Below are 23,512 nucleotides of genomic sequence, written 5' to 3'. Positions count from 1 at the left end.
AGTTCACTAAGGTAAAAGTTTGGTTAAGTAAAGTTGTTTAAGAATCAGAAGTTACTTAGGACATAAATTTTATTATGTCCTTTTGAATCAAAGGTTGAAATATATCTATGGACTCAAAAATGAGCTAAGCATCACCTCAATCATCAAAAACCTTAATTTGTTTTGAAAGATTACTTAAAGCAGAGCACGTGTAAATGGATCTGAGATTAGAGTGTTTAGCAAATTGAACTCGAAGATAATACTCATACAGGCTTCGAAAGCGAGGACAACAGATAATTGAATTTGAGAAGCTTCAAAATCAGATCAAATGCAAAAGTTTATGATCACTAAGATATGATCGATGTAACACTGCAATCATGGAGCTTCATGATGTAATGCATGCTTAAATCAACATGCGTCCTGAGTTCGACACCCCTTACTCATTTATGGTTCTCATAGGATCCGGTGCTGACCTAGTGCAAGTGTGTACGGGTGTAAGCACATGCCCGAAAAATAATGTTTTTTAGATGGAGATAATTGAATACAAGTTGTACAAAAGATTGAATATGACCATGGAATTTGACATGTAAGAAATCCGCGAGGGACTCTGCCTATCCGTATGGTTGAAAGCTGCCATATCATCAGCAACATGGCCAAAAATCAGTAGGAACTGGTATTAAGCTTGACAAGATGTCCGTGGTGTTACATTTTTGCAGTTTTCTTTTTTCCTTTACAAAATCTACGAGCCTAATTGGATGTTAAATGATGAAAACTATACTTTAAAAAGAAGATCAATATCATAATAAACTAGTACATTTTAAGTAGTTTTACCATATTGTCATAATTTCCCACTGAAATCTAAGTACTTCGGTTGAAAAGTGAATTTTAATATTTATACTATATTCAATAAATTATGTTTGTAATAATTACAAAAAAATCCAACCATATAGCAAGTAATTTAGTTATGCAATTATTGTTGGTATTAGAAGGAAAGTTTCATCTTTAGTTATGTAAGTTGATGCTTATGAGGAAGTTTTAATTGAAATGAACGCTTTAAATTTACACTTATCATCATTATTGAGTTCTTTCTCACAAGGATTTTTGGGAAATTTGTATAAGAAGACTTGTTCTTGAAGTAGGAGCAGAGGAAAAAAAGATAAAGAAATATTAATCAAAAGAAAAAACAGCAAGGAAAGGAATTCTTAACATAGAAAGCACACATTTAGTAGAGAATTGTAGTAATCTTTATAACATTATGAAACCAACTTTCAGATCCCTTCAAATATCCCATAGATAAGATTACAAAGCAGGAATAAAACCAACATCATATCTATCAGAAAAGGGCTATAGATGTGAAGGAAACTTCATAGTCGAGAAAATAATGAACTTGGAGTACCTCTCATCTGAAAACAAGAGATATGCATCAATAATCAATTAAACATCGCAAACGAAATAAATGAGTATATAGCAACAGATCAAGCAATACACTTTTGGTTACAACATCACTATTTGTTATCGAAGACGCTCCAATGGAATATTACATGGTGGTATAACTAGAAGCAGCCTGAATTGTTTATAATAAGCACACCGTTCAGACTTTTCCAAAGGGGGAATCACTGCAGGTCAGAGGCAGTAATAATTGTTACATTAATGACAATTAAAGAAACTACAAATTGATTCACAACTCAAAGTAACTGTAACTATCTGTGACCCATCCATTAAAAACAAGTAGACCATCTACAGGGTCAACCAGATGAATGCCCTTTACATGATAACACTTGTGCTACAGTACCTTACATCCATCCCAAGCTACACGAGAGACTAACTGTATTTTGTCATGAAAGGACATTACATAATACAAAGTTGGCTTACTGGTAAGCAAAATGATGAGAAACATGCTTGAAACTGCTTAACCTAACCAAGGGTATGCGTCAATAACCATCCCCTAAACAGCACCTCCATCTTGTGTAAAAGTGAGCCATAACACTCATCATTTTGCTCAACAGCGAGTCCAAGACCAAGGAGAATCAGAATAAGAAAAATGTAAAGCATTCAAAACCATTATGAAGGATTTTGAACCAGCTTTGGATGGGTTGCAGCATAAATGGAGGAGTTCGGATCGGTCTTCAAGTGGGAAAGAAGATGCTGAACATCTGGCCGCAAGGACTCCATTAATTTTGAGCAAAGAGTCAATATTTCTGACTTAGGCTTGCTACTACTCTGTACAGGTCCTCCCTGCCCTTCATACAGGACAATGTGATGACTGAAGAAAAAACAATAAAAAAGCCATGTAAGAACTCCAAAGGCTATAAAGTTGGAAAAACTGTAAGAGAAAGAGTCATGGAGAAGAAAAAGATCTTACAGGAAGTCAATGAGATCTGCTATTTCTGATGCCTCGGTAGGACTAGATGGTTGTGAGCTCTTCCCATACACATCACTTATTGAATTAAGTAATAAGGCTAAAGTCTGCCAGTTGAGAAGATAATTATATTCCGACCAGGAAAAGGAATTATAAAACATCATTAAAAAAATGTGGCAGTAAATTATGCAAACACAAAAAACATGCGTGTTACATTTTCCAGCCATGTTCACAAATGTGGCACACTGGCATGCTTGTGACATCCCTAGAAACTTGATCTATTTCTTGCTTTAAAAAAAATGAAGGATGAGAGACGGAGGAAAGAAAGAAGAATAGAGAAATCACCTGCAGGAAAGAGAGAAAAATTCCAACTTTTTCCCAAGGCTCTGATTGTTTCAAATTATTTTCCTAAAATTAATAAATTTTTATTATATATATATATATTTTTACTTGTTTTTTTTTAGGTTGGACATGACCAAGAAGCACATTTTCAATATGATTAGAGGGGGAAAAAATCCACAATATGATGGGGGTGGAGTCCTCCATGGGTGCCAAGAGTACCAATGGCCAAGAAACCATTTCCAACATTTCTATTACATTTCTGCAAAATATTTCCCCCCTTTCTAATCCTTATATGATTTTGTATCGGTTCAGTGACTCTGTAACCTTATCTTTTCCTCTTTGTAGAACAACTAGTTTAGTTGAACTTTCACTGCTATTTCATAACCAAAATCTCAATTTCTTCGACTGAGTTATTCAGGCCCTATCTTTCTAATTCATAAAACAAAAGAGGGGTGAAGCACTTGTTTGAAGCACCCAAGGTATTACAGAGGTGTTTACTGGGATGGGATCCCAAAAGATCACTTTTTGAGACATTGGGATCTAGTGGCCTCCTCTTCGGTGGTTCTTACACAGATCCAGCTGTTGTGGATCCCTTCCTCCTAATATCATCAAGCTAAAGTTTGATGGCAACTCCCCCTTTCTTAGTTCTGGTGTTCTCAGGGTTCATTGCAGTTACTGATTCAACAATGGCAGAGTCGAACAAAGTGTTTGGAGGTCCAGAGGTTTTATTATCACATGGTAGGCAACATATTTGATGCATTCAAGGAAGAAGTACTGTTCATGCGGTACTGTCCACGTGATACTGTTCATGTGATAGTTTGTGTGGGCCCCACTGAAGAAAGGTGGTGTGGAGTGAAGAACTTATAGCTGGAATTATCTTTTAGTAGTTGCATTACCTTCATTCCTATTTAAATGATTATGGGCCCATGTTGCTGCCGAATGTGGAGTTAGTACAATTTTCCTAGTTACTATTTTGTTTTAGTTTCTATTCTTGAAATAAGCTCTTAGTTACTAAAAGTAGTAGCAACTAAGAGTCTCTTCATACTTTCGTAAGTTTTTAATTTTGTAATGGCAAGGGATCTTCTTTCTAGAAGTTCTTAAATATCTTGGCAGCCAAGTAACCCCACACAGGCGGATTTCTAGGTGTCTAGGCGGTTGTCCCCTTAGTGGTATTGAATGCCTTGGCCCTTATTTATGTCATAAATAAACAAAATCCCCCTATTTGAATCCAATAAAAAATAGTTAAAAAATCAAATTCCAAAAGGATAAAAAATCAACCCCTAGTTCAAGAACAAAAACTGGATTTTCGATGGTAGGTGAAATTTTCAACTTTCTAATGCTGGGGTTTGTTTCAAATCTAAAAATTCCATAAATCTTAATATGATAAAACATTGTTAAAAACTAAAAGAGTGGTAAAATATTTATTTATTTTGATATCTAAAAAATATTTTCATTCAGAGCACTTTTGACAGCATTTTTGGATTTGTTGGAAAACTGGTTTTGTGCTCTACCTAATATAAGAAGTCTCTTGTAAAAATAAAATCAATTGACCAGTCAAACTTCTTAGAGAACAAAAACATTTCTCTAAATCGAGAGGCAGTTTAATTCATAATTATCAAGACGGCAAGGTGACCATGCCGTTAGAGAGGGTCCAAAATCAAGGCAACACCAACAAGGCGGCAAAGCGCCCGCGTAGGTGCCCAAGGCGACCAAGGAGCTTGGATGCGTAGGTGTTGCCTAGGCCACACATTGATAACTATGGTTTAATTACTTATAGATAAGATCATATTTTCTAAGAACAGTATAAACCAAATGTGAGACTAGGTATACCATGACAATGACCAATTCAAAGAACAATATAAACCAACTGTATGTTTCAATTGTTTCAAACTTCCAATAGCTTGCTTCTTCAATTCTGTTGTCTTCTAGTTCTATGTTGATTTTTGATGACTTGATGTGGTTTAATATAAATTTTTGTTGACTTGATATGATTTAATGTTGATTTTTGATGAATTGATGTGGCTTAATGTTGATTTTTGATGACTTGATGTGGTTTAATGTTGATTTTTGATGATATAAGATACAGATTGTAACATACTAAATAAATAATACTTGGGCGCCTTGGTCGCCTAGGCGGGCACCTTATCGCCCAAGTGCTTAGGCACCCCTCCACTGCCTTGAGTTGCCTTGCCACCTTGATAACAATGATTGTGGCAATTGGTTATTATAAATAAAGAGGAGGAAGGGGCAGCTAGCCCATAGATTTGATGTTTCGGAAAAAGAACTCTATGTGAGTGTGTGCACTGTGGTGATTCAGTTGCAGCCAAAGTGGTGAAGCCCAACCGCAGGCTTTGATGGTGAAACCAAGCCATATCTTTCTCTTCTTCTTTCTCTATTGTTTTCTTCTTCTTTGTTTTCTGTTTTGCGACATTCCAGCAGGTATTCTCTTTCTACTGTGGGCTCTTCCTGGGTGATTTCTGACCTTTGTTTGTGTTTACTTCTTTTCTATCATTGCTAGTATTCCTCACCTAATTTTCTGCATGTTTCCTTTATGTTTTCTGTCCTGAGATTCTTGTGACACTCTATTCTGATTTCAGGAATTTTGTGTCTTCAGTTCTACCAATCTAGCCATTGGATGGACTCCAAATTTTGATATTGTCTTCTCTTCAAGCTCTACTACTTAGAAGTTGAGAGGCATCTGACCAGTAGTTTTTGAGTTATGGATATTCTATTAAGTTACTAAATTCTGGTTTTCCTCAGTTTCTAATTTCTGTCGACATCAGTTTCTCATCATCCAACCGTTTACTTTCTTCGATATTTTGCCGCTTAAGCACCCCCATACCTTCATCAGGTTCATTGTTTGAGACTTCTAATTAGTCAAATTTTCAGCTGTGTTTTGATTCACTGAGATTCTGTTTTCTGTAGGTTTGTTAGTGTTGTTTTGTTTCAGCCTAACATGCCTCATCATAATTATGATTAGAGTATTGGTCCTTGTTATTTGTTGGATGAAATCTAGTGATTGAAGACATCATGGAAATATATTCATCTCACAAGGAAAGCTAGGTCCCTCAAATCTAGGGAGAATTTTTCCTTCTGCGAAGGAAGAGATCAGCAAACCCTCTGGCAGAGGCTACACATAGGCAAGATTTGCCTATGGGTAGCTTATTCGACTGAGCAGTTCTCTTCAGAGTGGTGACCTTTGGGCTTTTCTTCTTGTCACAATATTAGTCTTGTACTCCATTTCAATTGGTTTTGCAAACTACCCGAAGCAGACTATAAATAATATTTCTGAACTAACAGAGAATTGATTGCTTAACCAACCACCAGATAATCCAATTATGTAAAAATATGATAAACTATGCAAATGCTTGTCATATCAGAGGTAATTCAGATAACTATTTTACCATATGATTGCCTTCGCATTTTCTGGTCAACTTAGAGGCTGGTGGGATCACTCTCACCGATCAACAAAAAAGCGGAAGCACTGATTATAATATTTTCAAAAAATGAAAATAGATGATATTCGGTTAAGGTATCAATATTCCATTCATATAACTGAATGAAACACACGTCTGGTTTTCCTTTATCCTTTCCTTTAGAATTAATTGGTTCAACAATTTCAGTACATGAAAATTGGAAACCGTTCTTCTTATGAAATGAAAAATTACATAATTGAGAAAATAACTTAAGTACTGAACGGTTCTTTGTGGTGCAGCCTTGAGGTCATAGGTTCAGTGCCACCTCTTAAGTTCAGCAAAAGAGAAGAAAGATTTATTTCAAGCGGTTGAGCAGATAAAAAATAAACGTGTACCTTCATGAAAAGAGGTCGAGTAAAGGCAATCCTTGGGAGCAGTGGACCCATAATACGGAATGCTATTCTCAACATTGCAACAGATGTCAGTGGCCTAAGATGCTTAATGATTGCATGTGTCCCTTCCAGCCACTCCTGTGGAAGATTGCTGAAGAAAGAGTGGAGCAGCGAAACTACGTTACCTGAAGATTAAAGAAAAAAAAAGATAACACAAAATAGAGTGAGTTTCAGGTTGGAAGGCAAGTGGACAACCACAGCTAAAAACAAAGGAAGTAGTTTAATCCATAAAATGTGAGAAATAGCTAAATTCAAACAATTGCTTACAAATAACAGAAAAATGAGAATGCAGTTCAATACAAGTTTCTAAGAAGGGAAATTATCAGCGACACCCCCTCCGATAGCCCGTTAAATTAATGCCACCCCACTAAGCACCAAAATATAAATTTTGGCCCAAAAACTAACGGGGTTAGCATTTATTCTGTTAATTAGTGATGTCAGCAGGTTAGTTTTTTGTTAAAGACTATTCTGCCCTTGTTTTTATTCAATATCTTTATTTTTTTTATTGATTTTTCTTTCCTTCTTCTTCTGCTGTTTTTTCCGATGCAACACACTGCCTTGCCGCCGCCACCACCACCACCACCACCACCACCACCCTTCTTCAGCCCTCCTTCTCTCGCTCCCCTCTCTCGCTCCCCTGCACCCGCCACCACCCTCTCAGTCTCCCCCCGCCCCACCATGCCTTCTCTTCCTTCAATTTCCCCCAAAAAAATTCCTCCTTTTTTAGCAGGTTTCAGAATTAAGGTTCCCTGGTTCTTCTTCTTTTTCTGATTTTAGGGTTGTGAAGTTGCAGAAATCGAATTGGGGATTAAGGATTGATTTGTGAGAGACGGAGAAATCAGCAGCTACAACGTTGTTTTTAGGATGGGAAGAGGTTACTTACACACACTTCTTTCTCTTGAACTGTCATAGTGTTATACCCATTTCTCACCTTCTATCTTTGTTTAAGAATAGAAACGAAACGACAAGGGTTTAACCTTAACCACCATTTCTATTTCTTCTGATTCTAATAATATTCCTTTTTTCCTAAAAGTGCTGCTGGAAGCCTGGAAGTAGTAGTATTGATTTCATTTTTTATTCTTCTTCTTCTTCTTCTTATTCTTCTTTTTCCCTCTCTTCTTTGTAAGTGGTAATGGACTCTGCAACCTTGGCAATGAGAGCTGCTTTGGTCTGCTTTACCATATTGTCGAACCCTAAATCTTATCCTTTGAGGAATTACGGTCATATAGAGGACAGGATATAATTGTCACGCAGCCCTGCGGCTTAAATGTGTCCACAATCCCAACCCCAGTCTCATTTCTTCTTCTTCTTCATCATCATCGTCGTCTCCTCTGAAATCCAATACAAATATCCAAAACCCTAGCTCTTCTGTCCCCTGTTCTGCTGTGGCTGAGGCTTCGTTGGGAACCACTGACCTTGCCATCTGCAAACTTCAACGTCTTGTTTCCGAGGTCCAATAGCTATCCGAGCCCATTGATCGCTTTAAATGCCTCTTACATTACGCCACCCATCTTCCTCTGAAATCCAATACCAATATCCAAAACCCTAGCTCTTCTGTCCCCTGTTCCGCTATGGCTGAGGCTTCGTTGGGAACCACTGACCTTGCCATCAGCATCAGACCTTACTTGCAATGGATCAACAACCCAGAATCCCAAGCAGATGCCTGTGTCTTCTTCGCCAAGTTCTATGGCCGTGCTGGGCTCATGAACCTCATTAATGCCGGACCTGCACACCTCCGTCCTGGTGATACCCCTCTCCGGTGTGCTGGTAACGGTAAGAAGGTGGGGTGGGGCTGGGTTGTTCACATTTTAATGTAGAGGGTAGTTTAGTCATTTGCATTAGACTCACTTAACCCCGTTAGTTTTTTGGCCAAAATTGATATTTTAGTGCTTAGTGGGGTGGCATTAATTTAACGGGCTATCGGAGGGGGTGTCGCTGATAATTTCCCTATCTAAGAATTGTTTCTACAGTGCTGATTTCTAATATACCCTCTATTCACTATCAGAAGCCTGAGAAATAGAAGGGAAGAAATGGTCAAATAATGGCTTCACTCCATCCAACATTGTTTCTGCATGATATTTCTCTGCCTAAATGGCAAAAGACTTGTGTAACCATTGTTCTCAAACTATAAAAGACAGCTTCTGACCTTATTAAATTATAAAACAAATCTAGGGACTACAGGAGGGTGCATGGCATACATGGACGGGTGAAAAATGGAAGGATGTATGCTAATCCAAACCTAGACTGATCTATCCAATGCTCAAAATTGCCACATCATCTCGTCATGTGGCTACAATTGGTAAGCCACCCTGATAAGCTTATCAGGTTGACCTGTCTAAAACAACTTTTACCAATTAACAATGGATGTTATTGATTGTCAACAAGATGATTACCCAGTGGCATATAATTGTGGTGCAAGGGTAAGTAGGAACAACTCTAAAGCCCCCCCCCTAGGATCCCAAGTCAAAAACCCCACTCACATAGAACCTGAAAACTGACTGAAAACTCAAACCTCTCAGAATAACATCAAACTCTAGGAAACAATAATTAATAGGAAGGATAAGAACCCTTCAAAAGATAGGAATGATCCGATGAGCGGTTTGGGAGTAACTTAGGAAACAATGATCTCAAGGGCAGAGATCCCACTAAAAAGTGAAACCTAAATTAAATCCAATCCAACCAACGGATTGGCTTGAAACTTGGATCAGACTTCAATCCCAATAGTTTAATTCAAATCCCTAAAGTATTGTAGAAATCAGATGGTTGAATTATAGCTAATCTGAAAATCCCCAAATCTGAAATAGTGAAAACAGACAAAAGAGAGCCTCTTAAATATCTCACAAACCAGAAATCAGAAGGGCTCCAAACTGTGGTCGAGTAGGGGTCTAAGGTGAGAGGCTATACTGTCCTAAAGTTGCGGGTGAACATCTGGATTAGGGTTTTATGGGGTAAACAACTTTGGCTGAAACTGGGGAAAAAACAGAGCATGCGATTGAATGATAAATCAGAAATTACACACTGGATTGATCTTACCTGATGATGGGTGTATGATAATAGATGAGAGATTGAACAACCCAGTTGAAAATCAAAGGGCAATCACAACCCAGCAACCACAATCGATCACAGATTCAAAACAGTATTCAGTTGCAGAAAAACAGAGCATAAACAAGAAGAAGAAGGGAAGAAGAACCTATCTCAGGTTAAGGCATCAAACCCACACCATCTCTCACAGTTCTGGCCAAAAGGCAGCTCAATTTCTTCAATAATCAAATTGTATCCATGGCTTTGAGCTTACATTGCTTATATAGACTGAAAATAAACTCCTACTCAAACAAGAAAAACTTAAAACATACCCTATGAATAAGAGTGGTACTAAGCTATTACAATGTTGCGGAAATGAAAGACAACTAATAAATAAGCATTCCTACTTGAACTAGGAATGGAAATAAACTAATAACACTACTACTAAGCCTAATCTCGTAAACCTACTTTGTACCCCCATTTTAGATGCATTAAATGGCAATGGCGCCCTCAAGGTACTCTGGATACCTTTCTGCTAGACAATGGGTTCTTCATCTTTAAATTCTCCTCCTCTCTAGACAAGTCCCGTGCCCTGGAAGGAGGACCATGGCTGGTGGGTAAAAGGCCAATCTTCCTGCGTCAATGGACTCGCCAAATTCAGCTTAGGCGTCTGGACCTTTCCTCCATTCCTTTGTGGATTACTCTGCCAGGCTTGCCCCTTCATTTCTGGTGCAAAGATGGCCTTAGTCTGATCGGCTCAGCCTTTGGAAAACCTTTGTTTTCTGATTTGCGCACTTGTAGGAAGGATCGTCTAGCCTTTGCGAGAATTTGTGTTGAAGTTTCGGCTGATGAGCCTCTCCCAGCGTTCATCACTGTCAAGGAAGGTGAGGGTTACTCGTTTGAACAGGAAGTGCACTATGATTGGCTGCCTCCTCAATGCCTGGTCTGCAAAACCTTTGGCCATGACTCCCAGCACTGCACTCTTGTTGCCAAGCCCCTGGTGGTTGAAGTCCCTGATCCTTGCTGCAACTCTGTTCCTTTGGATGGTGCTGGACCTGCTAGCTCTGTTGGAGTTCCCACGGATAGGTCTGCGCTATTGCCTAATGGTGGAGCCGAGGCGATAAATCTCCACTCCATAGTTGCTCGTTTTGCCTCTCGTGGTCGTTCACGCTCCAGATTCCAGTACCGGAATCAGCGATGGAAGAAGAAGAAGCCATCGAAAAGCACCAAGGACCTGTCTCAGTCGATGCAGAAGCCCTGGTCTGATGGCCAGAATCGTTTCGTCTGAAGACGCAGAGCCCCTCTCGTGCCTCGAGAAACCATAGTTTGAGATACTTCCTCGCAGCAGATTGCGTATGGCAGAAGATCCTGCTGTCGAGTCTTCTATTCTAGGCTTTCGCTTAGAAAACGCTGCTGCTCTTGCTTCAAAGTCGACGTCTGCTCCTTTGAAATGCTCTGCTACTCCCTTGATCTTTGGCGATTGCGTTTCGCACCTGCCTGCTAACGGAGAAACCCTTTCTCAACTTTCTCCTACTTTATCGAACCCTGTGTCACCAACTTTTGCTGACTAGGATCAGGTGGGGCCCTCTCCAGTTGACCTTCCGCCTCCAAGTGGCCATTTGGGCTCAACGCTGACTGCTCATCCTTTTGAACCGGGTTCCTTTAACCCTGGCCCATTTGCCCCTTAACCCATTTCCTCCTCTGGGTCAGGTTGCCCCAACTTAAGTTCTTCTTCCTCTTGGGCGGGTCTTACTTAACTCTCTTTTGGGACCTGGCCCATGTCCGTTGAACCCATCATCTTCTTCACCAGTTTCTCTCAGCTCCCCTGGTTTACCTCATGACCTCCTCCCTCCGCCTCCCACACCTTCTGCTCCCACCAGTAGCTCTTATTGTCGGCGGCACCATAGTGAAACCAGGTCTCGTGCTGTGCTGACCAGGCTCCTCGAGCCTTCGTTGCCCCTGCAACCTCTGTCCCAATGATCCACGACACTGTTTGGAACACTCGCAGGCTCAACTCTCCCGCGAAGCAGGCTGCTGTTCGTTCGCGTATTAGAACATCTCGCTCGAGTTTTTGCTGCCTCCTGGAAACCCATGTTAAGGAGCCCAACTCTTCCAAAATCCTTGCCTCTATTGCTCCTGGTTGGTCTCTGATTTCCAACTACAACCACCACACCAATGGTCGTATCTGGCTTCTGTGGGACCCCACAAAAATTTCTATTTCCCTCTCTGCTTCCTCCTCTCAATTTCTGCATACCAAATTCTCTGATTCCTTGGGCCATTTCTCCTTCTTCTTCTTGGTTGTTTATGCTGAAAACTGTCCTGCTCTTAGGACTTCTTTATGGGCTGATCTCAGATCCTTTGCTAGCCAAATTGGGTCCCAGCCTTGGGGTCTAGGAGGAGACTTCAACATTATCCGTTACAGTCATGAAAAACAGGGGGGAGATCGTTGTGACCTGGATGCTATGAATGTTTTTAATGAATGCATTGAGGATATAGCTGTTAATGATCTCAGATGGACTGGATTCCCCTTACCTGGAGCAATAAAAGGGCTGGAAACAGTCGCATTGCCAGCAAACTTGACAGAGTTCTGGTCAATGAAGAGTGGCTCAACTCCTTCCCTTCCTCTCATGCTTCTTTAGAAAACCCAGGCATCTCTGATCACTCTCCCATCTCTCTTGCTATCCAGCCCTTTACTTCTTTTGGTCCCAAACCCTTCAAATACTTTGACATGTGGTCATCTCATCCAACCTTCCTCCCGGTTGTCCTTAAAGCTTGGCAAAAGCCTGTCCTTGCCTTCTCCACCTCTCTCATAGCCTTCTCCAAGAGGCTCAAAAATGTCAAGGCTGTCCTCAAGGACTGGAATCTTAACATCTTTGGCAACATTACTCTTCAAGTTAAAGAATGTAAAGACAGACTTGCTTCCATTCAAACTAGGCTGCAGTCTGATTTGCTCAATGACTCCCTTGCTATCGAAGAAAAAGAGATCTCTATCCAGCTCTCCTCCTTGCTAGCTAGGGAAGAAAGCTTTCTCAAGCAAAAATCTAGAATCAAGTGGCTGGATTTGGGTGATTCTAATTCAGCATATTTTCATCGGTCTGTCAAAGCTAAAGTTAATGCTAACTCTATAGTCCAGCTCACTCGGCAGGATGGCTCTGTTGCCAACACAGTTAAGGATATTAAGGATCTAGCAGTTCAACACTTCAAAGGAATTTTCTCTGGGCCTCAACAGGATCATGTTCCTATCCCTAACTACTTGCTTAACAAGTTCATTGCTCCAGAATTCTTGGATTCCTTAAGTGCTATCCCCAAAGAAGAGGAAATTGTGAAAGCTATTCACTCTCTCAAGGTCAATGAAGCTCCTGGCCTGGATGGCTTTAGTATGGGATTCTTTTTAGCTACTTGGGACATCATCAAAGTCGACCTTATTGCTGCCATTGAGAGCTTCTTCCTTAATCCCAATCAAGTCAATGGGATCAACCACACCTTCCTCTGCCTTATCCCCAAAAAGGAAGGTGCTATTGCCATGAATGACTTTAGGCCCATTGCTCTTTGCAATCTTCTATACAAATTCATTGCTAAAATTCTTGCTAGAAGACTCAAGAGTGTGGTGGACCTATTGGTGAGTGATAACCAAACAGCTTTCATCCCTGGCAGGAACATCTCTGATAACATCCTTCTGTGTAATGATATTGTCAGAGGTTTTGATAGATAGAATCACTCTCCGTCGCTGCTCTTGAAGATCGACATCCACAAAGCTTTTGATTCTCTTAGGTGTGACTACATTGCTCAAGTGATGACTCAGATGGGGTTCCCTTTGCCATTTGTTCACTGGATTAGCTCTTGCATCTCTTCCCCAAAGTTCTCAGTTTTGGTCAATGGCAGTCCGGCAGGGTACTTTGGAGCTTCTGTGGGGATTCGGCAAGGCTGCCCTCTCTCCCCTTACTTGTTTACTATTGCCATGGAAATCCTTTCTAGGCAGATTCAGACTTGCACTAACCAGCAGCTCATCACTCCTTTGCCCAAGTGTAAAGGCCTAAAGCTCACTCACTTGGCATTTGCAGACGACTTGATGATATTCTTTAACGCATCGATTGCCTCCTTAGAGTCTATTTTGCTTTGTCTCCATCAATTCAAACAGCTATCAGGCCTTCGCATCAACCCCTCCAAGACTCTCATCTTCTTTGCTGGAGTTTCTGATATTGACAAAGCTGCCTTCCTTGCCATTTCTGGGTTCCTTGACGGTCAGCTGCCTATCAAATACTTGGGAATTCCCTTGCTCCCTGCTAGACTTTCTGCTCATCATTGCACTCCTTTCTTGGATATGATCCGGAAGAGACTTCATCTCTGGAAAAGGAAGCTTCTATCTTATGCTGGCAGGTTGGTCCTCATTAGATCAGTTTTGGAAGCCTCTTATATCTACTGGTCGGGTGTTTATGGGCTCCCTCAATCTACTATCAAGGCTATGGAAGCTCTTATGGCTTCCTTCCTTTGGAAGGGCTCTGACTCCTCAAGGTTCCTTCATCCCTTGAGTTGGGCTGTTGTATGCCTTCCCACGAAGGAAGGAGGGTTAGGCATTCGTCGTATTACAGAAGTGAACTCAGCTGGTATCATCAAGCTTCTCTGGAAGATAGCCTAAAAAAAAAAGAGCATTTGGGTGGATTGGATCTACTTGGGTCCCCTCCGCCATGATTCCATTTGGATTGCCCCCGCTTCATCTGATGCTTCTTGGGTTTGGAGGAAAATCCTAGCCAGCCGTCACTTGGTCCTTGAAGTCATTCGCTCCAACATTGGCGATGGTAAATCTACTTACCTCTGGCTTGACAATTGGCATCCTATGGGAATTCTTCTTCACCGGGCTACCCCCAGATCCATTTACTCCTCAGGCCTTCATAGACTTTGTTTGGTTGTCGATATTCTTGACCATAATGGTTGGGCTCCTCCAATATCTGGCCCTATCCTCACTCCTATCTGGAATGAGCTCCACTTGGTCACTAGAAGGGCTGCTTCAAGAGGTGATTGTGTTACTTGGTCCTCCAACAGCTCTTGCTCCTTCTCTTCCAAGGCTGCCTGGGATTTTATTCGTCTGAAAGGCCCTTTGGTTCCTTGGCATAGACTCCTTTGGTTTAAGCATCACATTCCTAGGTACTGCTTCACAGCCTGGAGAGCCTTCAACAACTGTCTCCATACTCAAGCTTTTCTTCGTAGCCGCCAGATCTTAGTTTCTCGTGCCTGCTGCCTCTGCTGGAACAATGTTGAAGACCTGAATCATCTCTTCTTTAAATGCCCTACTGCAGCTGCAATCTGGAAGGGTGTTCTCCTCAAATGCTGGCCTGCCCGAAGATGTATCCTTCCTTTCTCTAGAGAATGGATTTGGATTGATATGACTTTTGCTGGCTCCTCTACTTGTGATGCGGTCGAGAAGATGGCATTCTATGCTACCCTCAACCATATTTGGATGGAGCGCAATTTGAGAAAATGGACTTCCAACTCTCGGCCTTACCAGAAGATTTGGGACTCCATTTCCTTTGAAATTAAAGCGAAGTTATCTTCACTTCACTCCTCTTCTTGTATAGACACCCCTAGGAACAGGACCATTGTTCAATCCTGGGGTCTCTCCAATGTTTCCTTGGTTGCTCCGGCTAATGCTTAGGCTGGCTGATTAGGCCCTCCTGTTTTGGGGCCCTTGTAATTCTTCTTTCTTCTCTCTTTTGGTAATGAAATTTTTATTCACCCAAAAAAAAAAGTGGCCCATTACAAAGCAAACACATGGAACCAAAGGCCAATACAGACATAACCCAACCTAAGGCTTATTTCCACTAAAATAAGCCCTTTAGGTGACTTATCTGCATCAAATTGTCATGGCAACAAGGCAAACCAAGGTTGAGGTCAGGGTCCTGGGTAATGCTTAGTTGACGGAGGCGTTACATATAAAGAGGTGGGTTAAGCTGTAAAATATTAAGGATTCTCCTTCTTGGTGCTAATTTTTTAATAGGGACTTCTGTATAAATTTACGAGTTTGGTTCCTTCTACTTGTGAATAGATTGGGGCTTACATATAAAATAAATAAGTGTTTCCTTAGTCATCAATATATAGGAAATATGATAGGTTGGAAAGAGAAGACTGAAGATTTGTCTTCTTCCACTCTTTGATGCCTTGCTGCCTCCATGCCAGATGACTGGATGCTGGATGATGGAGATGATGTCAAAGACAGATTTGCAAAATGGAAAACGCATCCAAGGCGCCTGAACACCTAGGCGACGCCTTCACAACTATGACATCATGTAGGTACCCTTACTCATCCTCCACCGTCTTCTTGTGGTGGTAGTAGCTGTAGCAGTGGCACAGTGCAACTACTGCTGCGGCAGTCCTCTTTTTCCGCTGCTTCTGCTTCCTCTTCATCTTCCTTTCCCTCATAACCTCATATTTTCTCATTTCCAACCCTCCCTTTTACCCCACCTTTCCCCCCTTTTTTGGTTGACATACTCCCTAACACGGCAACAGGTTGCCTTGGGGGAAATAAACAACTTAACCCCTACAGACTACAGTAGATAATAAGAAATAAACATAAACAGAAACTTTAACAAGGATCAACCACAACCCATGTGCATTGTGGATGACCCTGAAGGACTGCATAAAAAAGCATGTAATGTTCACTAGTAGAATCAAATAGGCCATCTAACATGAGGGTCCTTCATGGAACCACCACAACCATCATCATCTTCCTTTTCTCCCTTGTGCTCTGTGTTTTCTACCTGTCTCTTTCTCCTAGCTGATTGAAACCATCACTGATTTATCAAATCCTGGAAACTTGCTCACATCACTCGGTGGTGTGGATGGCCCATCATCTTCCATCCTTTTTGTTGTGTCGGACCTTACGCTCGCTGCTGGTGATGACTTTCCAGATCTCATAGTTGGGAGTGTCCAATGGAAATGTAGATGGAGCAAGTTCAGGGGAAATGAATCCTCATAAATATCAAGCTTTGAAGAGGATTTTCTGATGTTCATTGTCTTGGCTGAGAAGCTTGAATAAGTTGTCAAAGTTTTGACGGAACCGATTTAGATCCTTTGCCAAATTGGACACCAAGTCACCACTTGCTCTCTTATTTCCGCTTTGACACAGAAGTTAAAAGTTTTACTCTCACTTTGGACATCAAATGTTTACACTGAAATAAAGTGAGATGGGTGAGGACCATTGAAAATGTTACTTGCATCAAAACAAAAAGCATAAAATCCAATTTTACAAGTAAAATTTTCCTTTTACAAACCTTATACATGGAAACATATGTGGCCTAAATAAAAAGATCCAATGTATGGTGGACCGCATCATTGAATTTGCTACGATTTAAAAATATGGGCAATCCCAATGGTCTTCTGTCTACCAAACTATCACAACAGCAAGATCACACATTTACTAGTTTAACCGTTGGAATAAATAGGGAAAAAGCTCAATACACGGCCAACATGGTTGAGACCAGTCACAAATTTGATATGTTGGTCATCCAAGGGGCCCTAATCTATCCAATGATGGGATTGCCAGGACAGCCCACCACATGGCAGAAACAGCCTCCTGTCAGCTGCACACAGATACATTCCTTTCTAGGGTGCCATGTAAAATTGCAGTGAAACATACACAACAATTTCATACATAGGGAGAGAGATATCTCCACGTGCCATGTGGCAGTACAGATGGCACTGTAACAGTGCAGAAACAGTCCATATAAGGCATAGTCATGTGCCAAGTTTCAGCCCAAACCCATATCATCATCGGGAGAAAGAAGCTTCAAAAGATAATATTTTCTGGAGACAGTTAGACCATTGAAATTGCAAAGTGAAAATGGAAATACATAGTGAGAGTAAAAGATCGAGTTTCACTTGGAAAATTGACACACAGGCCAATCTAGGCCCCTTACTATCTATCCAATGCCAGAATGGCCAACTCAGCATCCCATGTAGTAGAAAAGACATGACCAATAAACATAGCCTATATACACTGCCATTGAAAGATCTTTTCTCCATAAATTTATGTAACTTAAATTAAAATATATCTAATAATTTCTATAATATATTATAGATTAAAATACAGATTGTCCAAAATGTTCCACCCCTCTTTTTTTTTTTTAATTCTGCATTGTTTGCATATTAAATTTATTTTTGAAAACATCAAGATTTTTCTCCATGCTTTCAATTGTGGCATTTCAGAACTTTTTCAGAATATGTGCAATTCAACTTGGCCCAATCTCCTCAACCGCAAAAGAAAACAAAAACTATTAAAAACGAAAAAAGCTAATTAGCTAACTGGCAACATCCTGATTTACCAGCTAATCATAGACATGGTTAGGCATATAATTAATAACTGCAAGAGTTCAAAAGAGTACCTATGGCTGTTGAGGTGGTATCTTGAGCAGCCCATGTTGGATCCATTAAAGCGTAGCCGACAGCAGAGTCTAGTTCCCTCAGCGATCTTTTACCATCAGTGAGCCACCAACACTCTTTAATTACACGTGACGCCTCTAAATAAAGTTGTATATGAAAATCTGGAGGGAGCTGAGCCAATAGAAGACCACAAGCTTGGATCATCAAGCAAGATAATTGTTGGCACGTATAACCACTTTTGGAGACAAAGTTGACAGCATTTATTCCAGATGTGGATGGAGTTGATCTGCTGGTGTTCAAGGAGTCTGTGCTTCCACCTGAAGGAGAAGTTGGTAGGACAGAACCTTGCCCAGCACCACTTGGAGTTCCTTGCAGACCATTGGACTGAATTAGTGTTGACTGAACATGCACTATTATTTGAACAAGTGATGATACTATCTGAGAAGCAGGCACTGGAAGTGAGAGGATTTCAATTACTGCTGTTTCAAGAACAAGCTGGGTATAAGTTCCAGGATCCTGGTTTTGATAGAATGCTTTCTGGCTTTCTGATGCATTTGATGGCACAGACTGAGACGATGCTGGAGTCTTGTTATGTGGTCCCCGAACAGAGTTATTTGAAATGTCCCCCATACATTTTGACTTGCTATGTAGAGGAGGAATGACATTATTCACGAGGCCTAATAAGAGAGTTGCAAAATAATCTGGAGGCGGGCAGGTAGCAGGATTTGATGAAGCAATGTGCTGAGGAAACGACTCGGACAGTGGGATCTAAAGCAAATCTGGGGTCATTATAAAGAAGCTAGAATGAAGAAAGGAAGCATGCCATAAGCAGACAAGAAAAGCATCCTTACCTTGGACAGATCAAGTACATTCAATATTCTTAAAATAAGCTTGCTAGGAAGATGACCATAGAAGTATGCAAGAATATCACGAACAAACGTAAATCTCAGTGGGTGGTAAGCAAGAAATGAGGAATACACAACTAGGACTTTCTCAGCTATATCTGTGGCATCATTTTCAATTAGTCTATATACAATTAATGGGATGACTGGAAGTAAACGTGCTGCAATATCATCAAAGAAGGGGGGATACCTGCAAGGGTTCCCAAGGAAGTTAGCAAAGAAACATTTATCAGAAGCATTACAATCCATTAATCAAGACACAGCAAGAGTTGGTGGTCAATAACAAAGAATATGTAAAGCATATCACACGGACAAAGCTAGTAATTTATAAACCCAATCAAACCTTCATAAAAAGCTTTAAAAGAAAATTTCTGATTAATATGTCAAATCTTTGTTCAAAGCTGGGATAATATAAGGAACCACATGAATACATGTTCAATAACAAAAATCTACTTCTAAAGTGGTTATGGAGGCTGGCTGAAGAAACTGAAAGTCTTTGGAGGTCAGTCATTGTAGCCAAATAATAGAAAAACTCGGTTGGTTAACTCCTCGTATGCGCAGATCCATGGAGTAGTATCTGAATCATAGAGACTCTTCTATAGAATGAAATTAGAATTAAAGTGGGCAATGTAACCTTTACTACCATTTGGCATGATGTGATTTCTGGTGATCAAGCACTTGGGGAGGTTTTCTCCGAAATATTCCATTGTATCTGATAAATAAGATCAAGTGGATGACTATATAGTTTTGCAGCCTAGTAGCATAACTTGGGCCCCCACAGTTACAAGAAACCTTAATGATTGGGAAGTGGATCAATTAATTGCTCTTTTAGAGTTACATGAATGCTGCACTTGCAATCCAGAATAACATAATAGAAGAACATAGAAATAGGAAATCAATGGTAGCTTCTCAGTTAAAGTCCATTTGGCATCTATTCCTACAAGCAATATCAAAATGACTTTCCAGTGAGGCTAATTTAGGCTAAAGGTTATCCTGTCAAGGTTTCAATTTTTCTTGTGTACCACCTATAGGTACAGCATCCTTACCGTTGATTATGTAATTTCCACAGGCAACGTGCTTCCCAATGAGTGCCTTCTCTGTTTTAGCAATGCTGAAACAGTATCTCACCTCCTCTAAAGCTGTCCTTGTACAACTCAAATTTGGAGAGATGTCATTGCTTCTACAGGCATCAATTGGGTGTCTTTAGACAACCTGTTCATCCTCTAATGGGCAATTTCAAAGAAGATGGAAGAGATTATGGCTTCTCATTCGTGGTGCTGTCATTTGGAGCCTCTGGATGGCCTAGCCATGATCATGCCATCAACAATTACAGTTTCCCAACTTGTATGGTTGTAGAAAGGAGTAAGCACAATCTACCTTGGTGGGCTTCTAAAACTTCAGAATTTTGGGTTGTCAACATTTCTTATACTAAGTCTTAGTGTGGCAACTTTTTTTGTTATAGGGTGGGTTTGTGCATTCTTACATTTCTCCAGGTGACTATGTTTCCTCCAACAAAAGTACAATATCCTGTGGTAAATCTTCTATCACCACTAGCATCAGCCAAGTCAGCATAAAAAAACCCTACTAGATCAACACTCTGATGAGCTCTATAGATGAGCCCCTTTTAGATACCTTAAGATTCAACAGGCTGCTTCCCAGTGAATCGTCTTTGGTGATTACATAAATTGACTAATAACACCAACTACAAACGATATATCAAGTCTAGTAATAGTCAAATAAATGAATTTGCCTACTAGTCTCCTATACTGGTGTTTGTCTTCAAGTTCTTCACCATCATCAGTTCTGAACTTTTGATGAGGGTCCATAGGAGTATCAACAGGCTTGGAAGCAAACACACCTGTTTTAGATCAGAGGTCTAAAACATACTTTCTCTGTAATAGACCAATCCCTTTTTTAACAGCGTAGAACCTCAATGCCAAGAAAATACCTGTGAGGACCTAAATCCTTCATCTGAAAATACTGGTGTAGATATGACTTTACTTGCAATTCCAGACACATCATCCCCAGATGTAATTATATCATCCATATTAACAACTAATATCGTGACCTGAGAGCCCTCGTGCCGTACAAAGACAGAATGGTCAGAATAACACTGAGTATCGCCACATCGAGTAACAATAGTTCTGAATTTATCAAACCAGGCTCGAGGGGACTGTTTCAACCCATAGATTGCCTTGTGTAACCTGCAAACTTTGGTAGAATTCTCCCCATGAACAACATACCCAGGAAGTTGCTCCATCTAGACTTCCTCTTGTAGATCACCATATAGGAAGGCATTCTTGATGTCCATATGATAAAGTGGTCAGTCCAAATTTACTGCCAGAGATATGAGAACATGACCAGAATTCAAACGGCAACAAGAGAGAACATCTCAAAATAATCGACTACGTATGTCTAAGTGTACCCTTTCGCAACCAGCCATGTCTTGGGACGTTCGATAGTACCATCAGGATTGTACTTGATGGTATACTCGGGACACTTCACATTTACTTTACCCTGAGGTTGTGATCACACCATCAAATCCCACTCCTTCCTTATGAAAGGAATATCACAAAATTTTTTGTGGTTGACATCCCAATGAGCTGCTCAAACCACGATTTTCATCTCCTGATCTCCAGTCCTTCATCCTTCAGAAACCCAAAATTTCTTTTCCAGAAAAGATATTTTCAAGACTAGGAAATATGGCTTCAATTTTTTTTCTTTAACACTCACTTAGAACAGACCAACACATCAGCCTGAGTATACTTCTAGAAAAATTTTCACAATCATTTATAGAGAAGACACCAATGCCAGCTGGCCAATAGAAGGCCTTTGGGCACCAGCATCAAACTATCAAAGTAGAGGTTTCCAACCCATCAACCTGTCTCGATACCTGCTTTAAAAAACAATATCTATCGTTCAGGACTGATACATTGACTAATGATAATGTTCATCCAGACTTGTAAACTTTAGGGATGATATTTACCACACTCTAAGGGTCCCTAGTCCAGGCCTTTGATATATCGAAGCAGATTATATGTATACAAGAAAAGGTAACTAGTACAATCATAAAACAAGTTAACTCAAAGCAGACATTTGTACTCTGTATACCAAGCCTCTTGATTTTGTAGTAGTTATCAGATGACTAAGCAAAAAAATCACCATCAGTGATAAATGGAAAGTAGATCTTGATTTCCTGACATAAATAGCATGTAACTGGTTTTTTCCATTCATCAAAGGTAAGACTAGGAAAATATTACCGATCCTTCCAAGACAGATGATTCCCCAGAGCTTTCTGCAACTCAACACGCTTAAAAATTCCAGAGTTAAGCCAATGCTCTGGGGACCCACGATTCAGAAACAATTTGACTCTCTGTTGAAGCTCTTGTCTGTCCAGTAGACTTATCTGCAAAATAAATAATGCTCAAACACACAATACAACATAACTCTCACCATGTTCAAGTGTCACTAGAACTGCATTAGAAACTGAGATCCAAAACATGTATTCTCTCTCATAGGAATCATCCAGAATATTTTTCCAAGTGATTTTACAGCGTATTGTCCTATTCTGTGATGTCTGTTGATAATTAAAAAACTGTAAAAGGGGCACACTGAGTCAAAATTTAATGCACAACATCACGAAACTAGATATACAAGCTAGAAGAAAGAAAACAATTTCATGACTCGAAGCAATCTGTCCCCAGGATATGCACAAATGCGAGTTGTCTTCTCTTTGAATAGTCTATTGACAGTGTAGAGATATAAATGCAAAGATCTTGTAAGCATCAGTGGAGGACCATCTTAGACCAATTTATTTTTCTACATACTTGTAAAACTTCTTTTAGAGTGGGATGTTTATCCCTTCTTTTATATCTTTTGTATTTACTTTCAAATTATTAGAAACTTCAGAGGAATGAAAAGGAACAAGCATTTTAATTGTTTTAAAAGACTTTAAGTGGCATGATATTCTTAGCCTGGCGATCGAATAAAGATGGAAGATTGGAGGATGGTAAACCAATCAATTATTGTACTAAAGTTCAACCAATTGGAATGACCACTTAAGATTAAGAAACCACGGGTAGGAGGGCAGGGAATAAGGGGATATTTGACTCCTGTAAGAGGGAGAGCATGCTGGACAAATATTTTCAATTGTAAAGAATAAGTATCCAATGGATACCTGCAACTATGTTGACAACCCCTCCGTCAACAACACCTGCAGCTCCTCTTGCCGAAAGTCTCCCCCCACCTGTTCGGTCGAGTAGTTGCTTTCAGTCAATGGTTCGCCCTGCAACCCTATTGCGTCATCCATATGTTACGTACCCTGGCCCATTCCACAACTCACTCCACTGCCAATTCAGGTTCAACTACAAGTGGGGATTCTGCCCATTCTGACCCCATCACCTCATCTTCTACACCAGTACTGGACCTGCAAACTACTCTTTTCCATACTCTGCTAGCTTTGTCGACTCATCCCCCCCACCTTCATGTCAACCGCCTGTGCGATACTAGTTCCCCATCCTTATCCCAAGAAGCGGTCCCTCCTAGACTATTCCTTACTCAATAATGAGAAGACTTTGCCTCCACGTAAGGTTATCCGTGACCATGCCCTCTGCCGAGACAAATAGTTGTGTTTAGTGGGCGAGCCTTGGCGCAACGGTTAAGTTGTGC

General features: G+C 40.4%; 1 protein-coding gene across 2 annotated transcripts in view; it reads right to left on the bottom strand.

The window, feature by feature from the left end:
• Nucleotides 1-1,830: 1,830 nt before the first annotated feature.
• The window catches only part of LOC122645686 (mediator of RNA polymerase II transcription subunit 23), a 104,617-nt gene continuing 82,935 nt past the window's right edge, over nt 1,831-23,512 (bottom strand). For both annotated transcript variants that reach the window (XM_043839014.1, XM_043839015.1), the window contains exons 17-22: nt 22,105-22,250; nt 18,794-19,034; nt 17,945-18,710; nt 6,492-6,673; nt 2,342-2,445; nt 1,831-2,242 (exon numbers count right to left, since the gene is read on the bottom strand). In XM_043839014.1, the coding sequence (XP_043694949.1) occupies nt 2,041-2,242; nt 2,342-2,445; nt 6,492-6,673; nt 17,945-18,710; nt 18,794-19,034; nt 22,105-22,250 (1,641 nt within the window). In that variant the 3' untranslated portion in view covers nt 1,831-2,040. The remainder of the gene's footprint in view (nt 2,243-2,341; nt 2,446-6,491; nt 6,674-17,944; nt 18,711-18,793; nt 19,035-22,104; nt 22,251-23,512) is intronic.

The sequence above is a fragment of the Telopea speciosissima genome, chromosome 11 (genome assembly GCF_018873765.1).
Source record: "Telopea speciosissima isolate NSW1024214 ecotype Mountain lineage chromosome 11, Tspe_v1, whole genome shotgun sequence".
NCBI classification, from domain to species: domain Eukaryota; kingdom Viridiplantae; phylum Streptophyta; class Magnoliopsida; order Proteales; family Proteaceae; genus Telopea; species Telopea speciosissima.
Note: the sequence above shows the minus strand (reverse complement) of the source record. Positions and strands in the feature narration are given on the sequence as shown.